At 42.6% G+C, this 16,720-nt stretch overlaps 1 protein-coding gene across 3 annotated transcripts in view; it reads left to right on the top strand.

Annotated features, from left to right (window-relative positions):
* LOC139383362 (protein jagged-2-like) overlaps positions 1-16,720 on the top strand; it is a 32,377-nt gene that overhangs the window by 1,478 nt on the left and 14,179 nt on the right. For 2 of the 3 annotated variants that reach the window (XM_071127873.1, XM_071127874.1), the window contains exons 3-6: positions 8,603-8,663; positions 9,872-10,036; positions 14,929-15,183; positions 15,322-15,382. In XM_071127873.1, the coding sequence (XP_070983974.1) occupies positions 8,603-8,663; positions 9,872-10,036; positions 14,929-15,183; positions 15,322-15,382 (542 nt within the window). The remainder of the gene's footprint in view (positions 1-8,602; positions 8,664-9,871; positions 10,037-14,928; positions 15,184-15,321; positions 15,383-16,720) is intronic. The other variant, XM_071127875.1, reaches the window with a different exon arrangement.

Here is a 16,720-nt window from a genome sequence, read left to right as displayed (position 1 = left end):
TTTTTTGTGTGCCTATTTTACACAGCACAAATGTCAAGAACACATACACTTTTACTCGTATCTTTTCAAATTACATCTATTACATTTGCTTTTGCTTTGATTCCATAAATCACTGGCTACTGTGCCTTTCTCCTAAGGTCTCGAAATTCGAAATCGAAATTGCTGACAAAGTACAATTGTGCACATGGTGGTTGCAATCATTCATTTGTACATCATCATAGTAACATAGTACTAATCTGCAATTCTTATATTTGGCTGCTTCTACCAAACAAAGATAGGCCTACAGTCCAGCACATAGACATGGAAGCTCTCAAGTCATCAAGAGTGATATTGAACAAATACCTCTCCCCATGAACAACATCTCGCTGCTTGGTTGGCTGTGTGACCTATCCATTCATCAGTCCTTGTGGTCAGCTGTCAGGGGAGGGAAAGATGGAAGTAGTAACTTGGGCCCTGGGCAGATACGGTTACCACTAAGTTGTGTGTGACATAGGGAGTGGATATCGGTGTCACCACTATACTCAAACAAGTGAGATCCTAGAAGATCCCTATAGATCTGTGCTAGGGGATGCCTTTACCTCTGGCCTCTCAGGTTCACTGAGTCGGGTCAGTATTATCCTCAATGTAGACAGGACAAAAGAGAGGATTGTAGTGCCGGGATAACCCTTTCAAGTTTTCCATTGTTGTGATGGGCAGTCAAGGGCATATTAGTGGATGTGCTTTTCAATGTCCAGACATTGATCTCGAAATTGTTTTTAAAAGTCCAGAAGATGGTAAATAATGTTTTCTCCCATTAATAACTGTAACTGTTGGTTTATTGTAGCAGCATGTCTAGTGTTGTGTACTTTTAGTGTTGGGCCTGAAACCATCAGGGTGTGCTAAGCTGGCCAGCAACCTCACACTCCGAACACTACATGACAGCTGCAGTTTAAATTTGATTTGAGGCTTGCTGTCAGTTGCTAGGAGACCCCTAATAGTCTTAGTATACCCCCTCTTTCCACATGTATTTTTACATGAAAAAGAAAAGCTACCCAGTTTGCTTTCAAAGCAAATTACAGACCTCTGTAGTAAACAACATATACAGCATACTGGTATGTTGTTGACTGATAACCCTAATAGAGTTCATATTATCAAGGCATGCCTTGTAGCCTATGACAGTATGGTCAGAATTTCTGGGCCACTAGCTCCTGACATGAATTAAAGAGAAAAATGCCTTTTTTCTGCCACTCGATCATTTCCTCATGGTTAACCTCTCACCCTGTGTGTGTTTTTAGTGAAATCTTTCTCATGAAATGGAGGGGGGAGGGATGCCGGTAAAGAGAGAAAAGCTGCCTCTTCTCTTTCCTCTGTGAGAATTCAGTCACGACTCATGAGGGAGAGATATTTTTAGGATCCGGCTCAGTCACTTAAGACTCTGTGTTTGACTCCACAAGAAAAACATAAATTTCATTTGCTCCCTGTTCCTCCTTATTATCGTATTTGTAGTATATTTAGAGACAGTCTGTCCTTCCATCCCCCCATGGGAGTAAATCATAGGAATGAGGGGCAGTTACTCTCCATTTTTGTGGTTGTTTCCGCAACCGTCGGTTAAACGGTTATATGATACCAGCCCTGTCAACAAAGTCACTTCTTGTGATAGGGTTTAGTTTGAATGACCATGGTGGCTGAAGCGAATCTCGTCAGAGGTCTGATGTCAGTCAGAGGCCATACAGTATTGGGGTGTTGTTGTTGGGTTGACGTGCTTCACAGCATCTAATCCTCTGTCCCTGCCTCCTACCCCTCCTCTCTGTCTCTAGGTCACTTTAATAAGCCTAAAAGCATTGGTAGCGCTTCTCTAGTTGGGAGAGGCAGGGCTACATTACGTGAGTGTGTGTGAGGTAAGGAAAGGTGAGGGATAGTGTTGTTTAAAGCCCTGTGCTCCTTTAATTGTGGTCAGGAAAGGTCTGCTCATCTTTCTGCTGCCGCCATGACCCGACTCGAGTGACTTCCTCTGGTTCCACTTTAGATGACCTGATTTTGCCTGTAGCCCAGCCGTGTAAAATGTCTGATTACTGGCTGCATGTTTAATGTTTTGGAGACACTGCTATGAGGTTGGGATAAGGGATAGCAGATTGATTAATTTCTTATTGGTTTGTGTGTTTTATTCTGTGGATGTGTGTGCATGCGTGCCTGTTTTCGTGTGTGTGTGTGTGCGCGTGCTTGTATGTGTGCTTGGGTGTGTGTGCTTGCTTCCCCTTCCGTGTGTTTGTGTGTATGCACTTTTGCACCCATTTGCGTGTGCATGTGTGTGATAAATGCTAATGGAATGCATGTATTGCAGCCAGGTGCTGCTGAGCTCAGTGCAGCTGTGATTAAAGCATGTTATTTCACAGCCAGTAAGTTTCATTTCCACTTGCCCTCAGTACCTGTTCACATGGCTGTTGGAGCTCTGCTGGAGCCAGCCAGCCCACCAGGCCAGGAGGACTACAGCAAAGCCTCCCTCCCTCCCTCGCTCGCCCTCTGCTGCTTTGTGTTCAGGGCTAATTAAATCCTAGACTTTATGTATATCATTAACTGAGACCTCCCTTTACACACCACATCTCTCTATCCCAATACCTCAGCAGATGCCCACTGTAACAGCATTGTATTGGCATTTTGTATGCATGTCTGTCTTATACTTTGGTGGTGAAATATTCAGATAATTTGTCATCAGGTTGTATTTTTGATCGTGAAATGGTTAGGTCATAATTGACTGTAGTGGGGTCTTTCCAAGAAATGAGTACCTTTTGCATCCCTTTGATATTTTAAGTACACATTGTGCACCAATATAGCATTTTAAAAGCCTGTCATATTAAATGAAGTGCCCTTTAATTTATACCATATGGAGAATTAAATAAATCCAATTTTTCATGGGAATAAAGACTTGCTAAAGTGCTGAAATTTAGCATGTTGACTTATCCCTCCATCAACCCTGGGTCACCTCTAGGAAGATTTTAACCCCCTTAACCCCAACATTTCTCCAAGTTTCACCATCAGTGTAAAGCCCTGGTTATTTTGTTGCTTTGATAAAGTTATTTCTGAAGATTATTATTTATTATTTATTCATTTTAAGGTCAACCCTGTTACCTGAACTGAATTCTCATTTTAATATGGTGAAACGATTCCTTTTTAAGTATTTTTTTTTTTTACAAAAGAAACATTGAACATCTAATAGTCACATCATAGTGTTAAAGCAAGTGAGCTGATTCTACTCTCTTTGGCCATTTTCTGGTGTTTTGTGGTGGAAAACTGAGTGGGTCTGGCATAACACGTCAACCCTCTTACCCTAGACAGGCAGGATAGAAATGTTTGAAGAATGTCACTCCCTGTTGCACACAACAAGCTTCCATTCCTCCTGTCACAAGGGGATTTATGGCTGATTTAAGATGAAATTGTCAACCATGTTACTTTATTTGGCACTTGATAGGCAAAAAAAATGAAATGGGAAAAGATGTTTTTATTTAATGAAGTTGAACATGTGCTCTTTATGACAGAATGTAAAAATTTGACCAAGTTCCACTTTTCAAAAGGCATCGAATTGGTGGAATGACCCAGTTGAGTGGTTCAGTGAGCTTGTCTGTGTGTCACAGGAACTCAGGAATGCTGTTGTAACTCTGCTCTCTCCTCTGGGGTGAAGGGGGTGAGGGTTCATCCACATTAGGGTTTCTCAATTGTTGGTAGCCTAGTTACTCAATTCTTGTTGTTGCAGGGAACCTCTGTAAAGCCAGGATTTAACTCCAATTTATCATCCAGCAGTTATCAGGCCGTTTGTGTGTGTGTGTGTGTGCTTATTTTCTACAGATTTTATATTGTGTTATTGACTGTACGTTTGCTTATTATGTGTAACTCTGTGTTGTTGTTTTTGTCACACTGCTTTGCCTTATCTTGGGCAGGTCACAGTTGTAAATGAGAACTTGTTCTCAACTGGCCTACCTGGTTAAATAAAGGTTAAATATATATATTTTTTAATTGCTTGAGAGCCTCACAGTTTGCCAGTCCAGTGGGTGCACATTAATACATGTGCAAGAATACATGGTTTGATAGTGATTCCAATGTGATTGGGGTCTTAAACCCAGCTTAGTTTGCTCTGCTGTGCTGAGTGATTGGGGTTTTCCCAACCTGGGTTATCAGTTTTCCAAGCCCTTGGAGAACAGGAGGCTTCCCTTTTGTCACTGAGCCTTTTAGGCCAAACAATGAGTTTATACCTATGTTTTTTATCTGCATTTATGGTGTTATAAAAACAACTGGAGGGATGGAGAAAGAAGATGGTGTTGGGTTTCCTGTCTGAAGTGATGGGCTGTTGGCAGAGGAGGCTGATTTATGGCTGCATTGATGTCCTGGGAAAACTAAAGACAATGCTGCTCTATAGACAGGGATGGTAGAGGGTGTGTCAGGCTGTCTTTATCAGGATATCATCAAGGGGACTCACTACTTGGTGCATATATGTAGAATTTGAGCATGCTGTCATTCTCCAAAAGTTGTCATTGCTTGTAATCTTGGTGTCAGAATAATCTGAGATGTTAATCATGAAAAGTGTTAACCACTGAGGATAAAAAAAAAGTTTTGTTTTTCTTGTTACTAAATTGTAAAAGATGATGCAAGACCTACTGTACCATGTGGAAAGCTCAATTATGTGACTGAAGGAAAGTTTCAACAGCTTGGCTAATAAAAATGAGAAATAGTTTCAACAGCTTGGCTAATAAAAATATACTGGGTCATTTAGCATATTTTTATTTTATTTGTTTTGATGTAATTTGTAGAATGAGGATCCTGTGTAAGAGATGCCTTATTTAGAGTGGGGCTTTTTTGTTAATAACATGCTAAATTAGCCAGCCTCACTGTACCCTACTGGGACCCACATGTTTTATTCATTTCAATGTCTTAACAGGTGTGAGATGACAGGTGTTGCTGTTTTTCCCCCTCTCATCTCAATATTTTACTAAAGTTGTTAATTGGGTGTTAGAATGATGTCAGGCATACTTTCTGTGAGACCCTATTGCTATTAGTGTTAAAGGTCCAATGCAGCGGTTTTTATCTCAATATCAATTCATTTATGAGAAACAATTAAGTACCTTACTGTGATTGTTTATTTTTGACCCTTTTAATTGAAAACAAAGGGCAGTTTCTCAAGCAATATTTTGCTAGGACTATTTGGAAGTGGTCTGAGTGTGGAGGGAAAAACTGAACATTTCCTGTTGTTTTCAAAAAGGTTTGGAACCCTTTCTTATTGGTCTATTAACTAATTTATGCCAAAGCTCCATCCCACCTTAACAGGCAGAAATGTCAGGCTGTCTTTTAAAACAGCTCTTAAACTAAAAGATCATTATCATAATTTTCCCATCTTCACAGTTTTATTCCAACCTCATAGTGTGAAAATATACACTGAGTTTACAAACCATTAGGAACAACTGCTCTTTCCTGTATCGCAACTGGCCGTGATTGAGAGTCCCATAGGTCGGCGCTCAATTGGCCCAGCGTCGTCCGTGTTTGGCTGGTGTAGGCCATCATTGTAAATAAGAATTTGTTCTTAACTGACTTGCCTAGTTAAATAAAATAAAAATAATTCCATGACAGACTGACCAGGTGAATCCAGTTGAAAGCTATGATCCCTTATTGATGTCATCTGTTAAATCGACTTCAATCAGTGTAGATGAATTGGAGGAGACCGGTTAAAGAATCATTTTTAAGCCTTGAGACAATTGAAACATGGATTATGTACATTCAGAAGGTGGATGGGCAAGACAAAATATTTAAGTGCCTTTGAACGGAGTATGGTAGTAGGTGCCAGGTGCTCTGGTTTGAGTGTGTCAAGAACTGTAACACTGCTGGGTTTTTCACACTCAACATTTTCCTGTGTGTATCAAGAATGCTCCACCAACCAAAGGACATCCAACCAACTTCACACAATTGTGGGAAGCATTGGAGTCAACATAGGCCAGCATCCCTGTGGAACGCTTTCGACACCTTGTAGTCCATGCCCCAACGAATTTAAGCTGTTCTGAGGGCAAAAGGGGGTGCAATTGAATATTAGGAAGGTGTTCCTAATATTTTGTACACTCAGTGTATATTAAACACAGGTAAATCACATTTTTGACTGCACTGGGCCTTTAAAAGATAATGCTGAGTTGAGTCATCTTCTTGATTTTAATGTAGAAAACCCCTAGTTAAAGCAGTACTACTGTATCTGTAGTGGGTTTAGACACAGGCGATGGAAGGGGTACAGTAATTTATTCATTGAACAGGTGAAGACAGTGAGGAGTGGGCTCATTTTTCTCCAGCTAATGAAAATGCAAATCCCTCTGACTCATGTAAAATGGTCTGGAAGGTGTCAAGTGACGACTACTGTGACTGCTGCCCTGGCCTGGTCCATCAGGTTGTACTACAGTCAGACATGCACCCCACAGCCACACACTTTGCACCAGCCTCTCCCAGCCTCCAGTCACTCCTCAATGACACATACACACAGGAAGCCCACCGGTGAGTCAGAGCCCGGAGAGACTACTGGCTGATTGGAAGTCAGTATTTGAGACATTTATGGTTTAAGGAAGATTGAATAAGATAAGTTATTATCACTCCATATCATAGATGACGCCTTGGGCTCCCCAGCCTCATAAATCATAGCCAGTCATATTTGACTGACAGGGCAGGAAGGAGAATGGGAGGCAGTAGTCTGATCACTCAAAGGCCAGTAGTAGTGGGGAGACACGGGAGGACAGCAGAGGGGCAGGGAGGCAGCCTCTCACTGTGCCATGCCCTCCACTGAGCTTTTCATGAAGAATGCTCATTGTGTGATGTAAAAATATGTATTGTAGATGTGATAAAAGTAGATGGAGTATTACATCACACACTGTGGTGATGAACTAGTTTATGTGACTCAGGTCTGGACCTTTGAGTTATCTGTGGCTGTGTAAAAGAGATGTCTGTGGTCAGATTGTCTCCTCCTCCTATCTGTCTCCTGGGGGACTGACTGAGGGCCCATTACTGGGACAGCTGATGATGCAATGGAAGGTTTACTTTTGGGGGAAGGTGAAGATAAAGCCAACTGTATGTCCTTGGACCTTTAAAGAGTTAATTATTTGCATTCGGAAACGGCCAGAGTTAGTGGCATGTGTTTTCGGATCAATCTGAAGAGAGGCCATACTAGCTAGATTAATGCAGACTTCAGTTACATACAGGGTTTGTTTAAATAGAAGTGATAAAGGGGGACTGTGGTATAAGTCACTACTGGGGGACGGGAGATCAAAGAACGAGACTTCTCTGCCTTCCATATACTCAGCAGTTTAGCATTATTAGAAGTCATATTTGTGAAATATGCAGTTTCCTCCAACAGCTTTGAGCATCCAAGAATCTAAATTACAGAAATGTTTAGCTCCCTTTTCACCCCTTCTCTCTAATCTGACCAGTACTGTGTAATCTACCTCGCCGACCTTCTTTTGGTGGAATGGGCTGTACTGGCCACAATCACCTGACAGAAAGCCAGCTCCTTTCTGGCTTTGGTGTACTGGTACCCAAATAACTCCCCAGGAATTTCAGTTTAAGAAACCTGCTGCTGTTAGATTTTGAATTGTTTCAGTATGTGTGTGCCACTTCAGGGGAATGATATCACTGTACAGTAAGTACAGCAGCGAGACTTGAGCTAACAGCTTAATCACCTGTTTTGTATTAGAATGTGTTCAGTGCCGGTGGTTCAACTTCAATTTGTTATCCCTACAGTAGTAGTTGCACTTGTTAACTTCCCTCGGGCTTATATCCAGCTAATCAGTGACAGCAGTGTGGGAACCAAGAGCTATTTTCTCACCAGCAGCATCCACAAACGGTGTATCTGTGTGTGTGTGTGTGTGTGTGTGTGTGTGTGTGTGTGTGTGTGTGTGTGTGTGTGTGTGTGTGTCAGAGGAGGCTGGTGGGAAGAGCTATAGGAGGACAGGCTCATTGTAATAGCTGGAATGGAATAAATGGAATGGAGTCAAACCCGTTGTTTCTATGGGTTTGATAGTTTTGGTACTATTCCTCCTATAGCTCCTCCCACCAGACTTTTCTGGTGTGTGTGTGTTATCATCATGTATTCCTTGTGTAATGCATTCCACATTCTGTGTGTGTGTGTGTGTGTGTGTTTGTCAGTGTGTGTGTGTGTTTGTCAGTGTGTGTGTGTGTGTGTTTGTCAGTGTGTGTGTGTGTGTGTGTTTGTCAGTGTGTGTGTGTGTGTGTTTGTCAGTGTGTGTGTCTGTCAGTGTGTGTGTGCTTGTCAGTGTGTGTGTGTCTGTCAGTGTGTGTGTGTCTGTCAGTGTGTGTGTGTTTGTCAGTGTGTGTGTGTTTGTCAGTGTGTGTGTGTGTTTGTCAGTGTGTGTGTGTGTTTGTCAGTGTGTGTGTGTGTTTGTCTGTGTGTGTGTGTTTGTGTGTGTGTGTTTGTCAGTGTGTGTGTGTGTGTTTGTCAGTGTGTGCGTGTGTTTGTCAGTGTGTGCGTGTGTTTGTCAGTGTGTGTGTGTGTGTTTGTCAGTGTGTGTGTGTGTGTGTCTGTCAGTGTGTGGGACTGGGGAGTAAGAATTCTTACAACCCCCTAATGATCCCGTCTGTGTCTCTCTTCCAGCGGGCGTACACTCTGATTGTGGAAGCGTGGGACTGGGACAATGGTACACACAGCAGCAGTGGTATGTACAGTATACTTCACCTTTCCAGGTATTTACTACCACATGAAAGGAGAGTCAGCCAGCCTCAGTGTCTTCCATCAAATAAGTAATTAGGTGAGGGGTGAAGGATGTGTGTAGTGTTTATTTAGAAGTGACAGGGGTATTTACTTTGACATAAAAAGACGGGGAGGTCCATGGCAGCATCTCAGAACCAAGGTTACAGGTGATTTCAAAAAGGAGATTTGCGTGATTTATGTGATTTATCTACTCTAATTTAGACCAAGGACCTTTCCTCTCTCATTAGTAGCTGTAGTGATTGAGGAAAAAAATCTATACAGTTACATATCGCAAAATAATTTTGGACAATATTATATCGATACTTTATCCGCAAGTATCGATTTGAAAATTTTTTGCAAAATATATTTCAAAAAATTTGCTAGGTAGCGTTAGCAAGTCGGCTGTACCTGCGCCAAAACTCTGGGATTTTTCATCCTATAGCTTGGCCTCAATCTTCTTTTTAAATAGCGAACCAAAATGTTTTCAACACTTTTATTTCCATGACTGATTAAAACTAATTTTCTCATGCTTTTTCTAGTCTCTCTTTAGCAGACATACCGTATCGTGAGCATGTTTGGAACATCAAATCGCAATAAAATCGCAGTATTGAATAGCAATACAAAAATAATTGTGAGAATTGTGAGAATTTCAATACATATCGTATCAGCACCTATCGTGATAATATCCTGAGGTTCCCGGCAGTTCTCAGCCCTAGTCACTGCAGGGATGGGGCATGTGAAGATGTGTGTCTCTGTGAGAAGAGCTTCATTAAAGGTGACTAATTGTCTCAAGGGGGAACAGGGAGCTCCTTCCACGTCAGGCCCAGTTTGGACGCGGGATGCCTAGTCACTGCTATTTGGAACACAGCTGTATCCTGTTTTTACTTGCTTCTCTCATTTCAGTCCTGTTTGGCTTTGTTCTGGAAGCTCTGCTCAGAGGAAGAAAGGTTAATTGTGGAATGTGGAATGTAATCTATGTCACTCAAGTCAAGTGTGTTAGATTTAGGGCAACATTGAACCTCAGGCGAGATCAATGGCTGACCTAACCTGACAAGGTTGTTGTGTTTTTCTCTCCGGTGAACAGGCGATACACACCAATCCAAGCTTCTATAACAAGCTGTCCTGTTTTCACTGCTGCATAACTCTTAGAGAGTCACCTCTATATATTCCCAGGAACAATGCAGCTTCACACAAAGCAGCTTCTTAGCAGCACAAGAGGAATAAAAGTCCCCAATACAAAGCCCAGACTCCAGATGATTGAAATGGACTGTCAAGTTGAGCTGCCATATACCAACCACAGCAAACAGATCCATACAACAACTACAGTGGCAAGAAAAAGTATGTGAACCCTTTGGAATTTCCTGGATTTCTGCATAAATTGGTCATAACATTTGTTCTGATTTTCATCTAAGTCCCAACAATAGACTTGCTTAAACTAATAACACACAACAATTAGACGTGTTCATGTCTTTATTGAACACACTGTGTAAACATTCACAGTGCAGGGTGGATAAAGTATGTGAACCCTTGGATTTATAACTGGTTGACCCTCCTTTGGCAGCAATAACCTCAACCAAACGTTTTCTGTAGTTGTGGATCAGACCTGCACAACGGTCAGGAGGAATTTTAGACAATTCCTCTTTACAAAACTGTTTCAGTTCAGCAATATTCTTGGGATGTCTGGTGTGAACCGCTCTCAAGGTCATGCCACAGCTTCTCAAATCGGGTTTAGGTCAGGACTCTGACTGGGCCACTCAAGAAGGGGTATTTTCTTCTGTTGAAGTCATTCTTTTGTTGATTTACTTCTGTTTCCGTTCGTTGTCCTGTTGCATCACCCAATTTCTGTTGAGCTTCAATTGGCGGACAGAGAGCCTTACATTCTCCTGCAAAATGTCTTGATCAACTTGGAAATTCATTTTTCCGTCAATGATAGCAAGCTGTCCAGACCCTGAGGCAGCAAAGCAGCCCCAAACCATGATGCTTCCTCCACCATACTTTACAGCTGGGATGATGTTTTGATGTTGGTGTGCTGTGCCTTGTTTTCTCCACACATAGTGTTGTGTGTTCCTTCCAAACAACTCAACTGTAGTTTCATTTATCCACAGAATATTTTGCCAGTAGCGCTGTGGAACATCCAGGTGCTCTTTTGCGAACTTTAGATCTGCAGCAATGGTTTTTTTGGACAGCAGTGGCTTCTTCCGTGCTGTCCTCCCATCCAATAAACCATTCTTGTTTATTGTTTTACATATCGTAGACTCGTCAACAGAGATGTTAGCATGTTCCAGAGATTTCTGTAAGTCTTTAGCTGACACTCAAAGATTCTTCTTAACCTCATTGAGGATTCTGCGCTGTGCTCTTGCAGTCATCTTTTGCAGGACGACCACTCCCAGGGAGAGTAGCAACAGTGCTGAACTTTCTCCATTTCTAGACAATTTGTCTTACCGTGGACTAATGAACATCAAGGCTTTTAGAGATACTTTTGTAACCCATTCCAGCTTTATGCAAGTCAACAATTCTTCTGAGATCTCTTTTGTTCGAGGCATGGTTCACATCAGGCAATGCTTCTTGTGAATAGAAATCTCAAAAATGTTTTTTTATTGGGCAGGGCAGCTCTAACCAACATCTCAAATATCATCTCATTGATTGGACACCAGGTTAGGTAACTCCAGACTCCAATTAGCTTTTGGAGAAGTCATTAGCCTAGGGGTTCCCATACTTTTTTCCAGCCTACACTGTGAATGTTTAAATTATGTATTCAATCTAGACAATAAAAATACAATAATGTGTGTGTTATTAATTGAAACTCACTGTGTTTGTCTATTGTTGTGACTGTCTATTGTTGTGATTGTTGTGAGATGGATATCAAATCAAATTTGATTACCAATTTATGCAGATATCCAGGTCATTCCAAAGGGTTCACATACTTTTTTTTGCCACCGTATAGCTCACCTCTCTGTCTCAGTGTTTGACCCCATCTCAGGTCAGTATGTCAGCTGTAACCCCTCCACTTTTAACTTGGCTAACTTTTATTGGTGGTAAGTGATAGTACCAAACCTCTGTCCCTCTAAAAGTCACAAGGATGTATAACACATGTTTAACCTGTTGATCTACACAGTCATTCTCTGGGATGCTGTACATTCCTATGCACCAAGCTGCCTGGCCGTTCATATTGCCAGTGTGATGGTTAGCATGGCGAGGTTAGTTCCCGACTGGCTGGCCTGAGGGACTGACTCACTGGGAGACTGTTTGTGCTCCATGTCCATGTCTCTATATAAAGCCTGTGAGCACATCACCTAGTTAAGCCATTCATTATGGACCACAGCCCTTTTTCTTTCCACTGATGTCTTTCTGCTAATTACTGTCCCAGCAGTTGCTGTGCTACTGCATGTCACTTCAATATCCCAGCCTGGACACTCTGACTGGACAGCCTGAACTGCTGCTTCAGCCTGGTCTCATAGACTAGATGTAACATAGTGCATGTAAATCCGGGACAATCAAATTGTATGATATGTCACTTTTGCTATGGTTACATAAGACAAAGTTACTTAAGGCAAAAAACTAAAGTAGGGTGGTTGGTCGGGATGGATGGGTAGACGTATAACATGACCGAAGGTTGCGTGTTCGAATCTCCTCACGGACAACTTTAGCATTTAAGCTAATAAGCAACTTTGCAACTACTTACTACTTTTTAGCTCTTTTGCAACTACTTAGCATGTTAGCAAGCCCTTCTCCTAAGCGTAAAGTTAACAATTTTGTCTAACTCCTAACCTTAACCCTAACCCCTAACCCTAACTCCTAGCCTGGCTAACGTTTGTGTTAGCTACCTGGCTAAAGTTAGCCAAACCAAATTGGAATTCGTAACATATCATACGTTTTGCAATTCGTAACATATTGTAAGAATTGCAATTTGTAACAAATCCTATCCACTGCTATTCGTAACATATCGTACAAAATGAATGATGGACATCCACAAATTAATACATTCCATACGAAATGTATCATACTAATTGGAGTGTACTGGATTTACCTTTGCTATGTTACGTCTACCCCTGAGTCCAGGTTGTCTCCTCATACAGTATAGCCTCGACACAATGACAGGCAGCCTATTACAGGGCAGCTCTGGACTGCTGCTGAGTAAGCTTAGACTGTTGCTAATGTAGCCCGCACAATTGCTGTGAGCTGAGTGAGCACTGTATTGATTTGGAACAACTTCAATTAATATGTAGACCTGAGCAATGGGTTGGATTGGGTTGGACATGGCAGTGGAATATGGCAGTGGGTTGGACTGGGCAGTGGGTTAGATATGGCAGTGGGTTGGATAGGGCATGGAGTTAGATAGGGCAGGGGGGCAGTTGGTTGAATAGGGAAGTGGGGGCATGGGGTTGGATAGGGCAGGGGGGACATGAGGTTGGATAGGGCAGTGGGGTTGGATAGTGCAGGGGGACATGGGGTTGGATAGGGCAGGGGGAATGGGGTTGGATAGGGCAGTGGGGGCAGGGGGGCATGGGGTTGTATAGGGCAGGAGGGCGTGGAGTTAGATAGGGCAAGGGGTGCAGTAGGTTGAATAGGGCAGTGGGGGCAGGGGGTTAGATAGGGCAGGGGGGCAAGGAGTTAGATAGGGCAGTGGAATGAATAGGGCAGTAGGGGCAGGGGGTCAGATAGGGCAGGGGGGCAAGGAGTTAGATAGGGCAGTGGAATGCATAGGGTAGTGGGGGCAGGGGGTTGGATAGGGCTCAGAAAAATAGTCTCTGGTAGGGCTGTTTATCCTCCAGGATGCCCTAGCGACTGGTTCTGTGTTTAAACACTAAACAGACAGGCTGCACCATTGTTTCTCTCTTAGGTGGTAGCATGGATATTAGTGTTAGTGTTTCTTAACACACAGTTTAACATTATAATCAGAGAACAATAGAGGGGATGGAGAAATCAAATGAATATGAAGGGATTAGAGGAAATTGTGAGCTGCTATCAGGAGTACCGGTAAATTAAGTTTAGAAAAGGTTGTCTTGTGGAGTATTTTTTAAATCAGTCAATGAGTGATCTAATATTACTTGACTACTAATATTGTGTCCATATCCAAGTTTAGCATGCTGAAAACAGCCTGACAACAGACATTGGCTCATGACAACAATGCCACTAGTCACGCGCTACTAAATGATGTGGCTGTTTGAAAGCACAGAAAATGATGTCGCTCTTGACTTAGTCAACTGCTCGGTGTTGAAGCCTCCTCATTGTTTGTGTAAGCCCGTGTCGTAGTCACCACACACACACCCCTCCGCCTGCTCTCCCTAGTAACAGCGGCCTCTCTCTGAGTGTCTCCTTCAGCACTGAGAGAGGCAATGATTGGTCTGTATTTTTATATCTAATTGTTGGAAATGAGCAGAGTGAGTGCCTGAGTTTAAATTAACTCGCAGTTAAATTGAGAAAATCAGGACAGCAAGTAAAAACATTTTCTGTGTTTTTGAACTCCTTTATAATGGGTAACAGTTGGAAGTAAACTGGACTGTACAGTAAATAGGATAGACATTTTAAGAAATAATAAAATAGTAATACCTGGACAACTGAAGGTAGGTTATACAGAATCCTTCTCATGAAAAGGCCTAGATTTCCTCCTGGCTACCTGTCCAATAACAGGCCACCATCCAACTAGGGGGGAGGGCCTGTTGTTTGGCCCCTCCTCAGTGCTCAGTCCTGGGCTGTGTATGTGGCTGCAGCAGCCAAGCCAGTTGGGTCATGGTGTTTCTGTTCCTTGAGAAAAAGCTAAAGGCCCTTTCCTATGTCGCCCTTCCTCGTCTGTTCCCGTCTCTTATTATTTCCGCCCTGGCTCCGGAGGAGAGGGGAGAGAGGGAGGGAGTGCCACAAAAAGCATTTCACAAAGCAGGAAAACTGAAAAAGGATTTGGTTATCAAACTCCTGCAGCCCTGGCCCTACACCCTGTATTTGTGTTTCGTTTATTGTCCTTATTTTTTCTTTCATGCTCTTGGAAACAGAGTGGTGTTTGACTTTGGGTTGCCCTCTCAGATCTCCAGCAGCAGATAAACACCAGTGTTCTCTCAGATGACTTTCTACTGCTTCTCGACACTACTAGAACTTGTACTGAGGCATACTGGTTACTAACATTGAATAAGTGGCTAGTTAGCCTGAACTACCTCTTTGACTGTTTAGTTGTATGCATGTCAAGTGTCCATTATATAATGGTGAAGAAATGTCTTGGTTTTTGTTTGTTGATGCAGGTGAGGATCTGTTAATTGAGCGGAGTGTCCGTAAAGGAATGATCAACCCTGGCGATGACAGGCAGACTATCCAACACAACGGTCCTACAGCCAACTTTGAGTATAACATCCGTGTGCGCTGTGACGAGAACTACTATGGCAACAAGTGCAACAAGCAGTGCCGGCCACGCAATGATGACTATGGCCACTACGTGTGTGACCAGTTTGGGAACAGAGGCTGTTTGGAGGGCTGGATGGGGCCTTACTGTACAGCTGGTGAGTAGGGGAGCAGGCTGACACAATCCATGTACAAGACACTTCAGAGTCAAAATACACACATTGAAACTAATGTTTAGATATCGCTCTGCTGACACTAGAAATTAATGGGTGAATCCTTTTGTCTTTGTTTCACAGCTATCTGCAAGCAGGGCTGTAACCTGCTGCAAGGATTCTGCAATGCCCCAGGAGAATGCATGTGAGTCTGGGTTAACTTTCTTCTTTGTACCATCGTGTCTATGTTAATAAGATACTGAAATATTACTCCCTTTTCAATTTAAATCCCTTTGACTGAGAATTGTGTCTGGGTGTATTGGCTGGTTAATGGGCAGTAGCTCTTTTTGTGTTCAATGAGGATGATAATGATGACATGGATGATTGCATACCAGAGCTCGACCCCCACATTCCCCCCTCCCTGTCCCCCCTCTCTATGGAACGTACAGTGTATTAGCCCCCCCCCCCCCCCCCACCAGTCTGATTCAGGAGCCATTGTTCTTTTTCCTGTCCCAGACCTGGCCTGTAGCTGTAGCCTGTTTTTCACACAGCGTTTCCTCCCCTCCTCCAGTGGTGTGTCAGGGCCCCTCTGCCCATTTCTACTCTGCAGCCCCATTCGCCTCTTCCTATCCTGGGCCTGTTTTGGCTGTCATACCCCTCATGGGAGTATGGAGCCCATCCAGCAGCCTTAGTCACGTACATGTTATTCTGCACGGCTGAACCAACCAAGTATTCCATGTCAAATCCTCTTGCAAGACCACCTTCTTGTGCAACTCTCTGAGGTGCATTCTGTAACACACCTATGGATCTGTTCAATAGGGATAGCCGTGAGTGAGACGGGATAGATTTAGTTCTCATCTCATAAAATAATGACTTTTCATGGCTGGAAGACAAGAAAAGACTGGAATGTGCCTCGACATGTGATTTGAAGCTCAGGAGGAGGCTGTGTGTATCCCGACCGTGAACAAACAACACGCCTTCTCCTGGAGTAACATTCCATGCCTGGTGCCTGCGAAGGAAAACAAAAAATGTGTTGGTGGTACAGTATCTGGTTTCCTTACACACAGAGCATTCACAACCTACCTCCTTACAAAAAAAATGTAAACTAAAAATGGTTTTCGGACACATGTAACATTTCACATTTTAATGTCAACTAGGGCTGTCAAACAATTCAAAATGTAATTGAGTGTATCAAAGGATTTGCTGTGATTAATCACAATTTAATTTATCCATGTCAAAATCCTCCAAATCCACAATTTCTCAAATTGACCTGTCATTTTAGATTTTTTCTTATACAATTACAAGAATATTGCCGTTTTGATATTGTGACCTCTAAATAATATGGTTTCACAGCTCAACATGTGAAAACAGCTATTTCACATGTGAAAATGTGATTTCATGTGTTAAAATGCGATTTTTTTAAGGGACCTCAATCTGCATGCAATCTGCATGTTAATTTCCCAGAGTCTTTCTGTAAATAATTCTTAAGAGGCAGAGAGCGCGAAAGAGAGCGAGATAGAAAGCTACTGCGGCTGCAGGTGAT

Source organism: Oncorhynchus clarkii, chromosome 25 (assembly GCF_045791955.1).
Source record: "Oncorhynchus clarkii lewisi isolate Uvic-CL-2024 chromosome 25, UVic_Ocla_1.0, whole genome shotgun sequence".
In the NCBI taxonomy this organism is placed as follows: Eukaryota; Metazoa; Chordata; class Actinopteri; order Salmoniformes; family Salmonidae; genus Oncorhynchus; species Oncorhynchus clarkii.
Note: the sequence above shows the minus strand (reverse complement) of the source record. Positions and strands in the feature narration are given on the sequence as shown.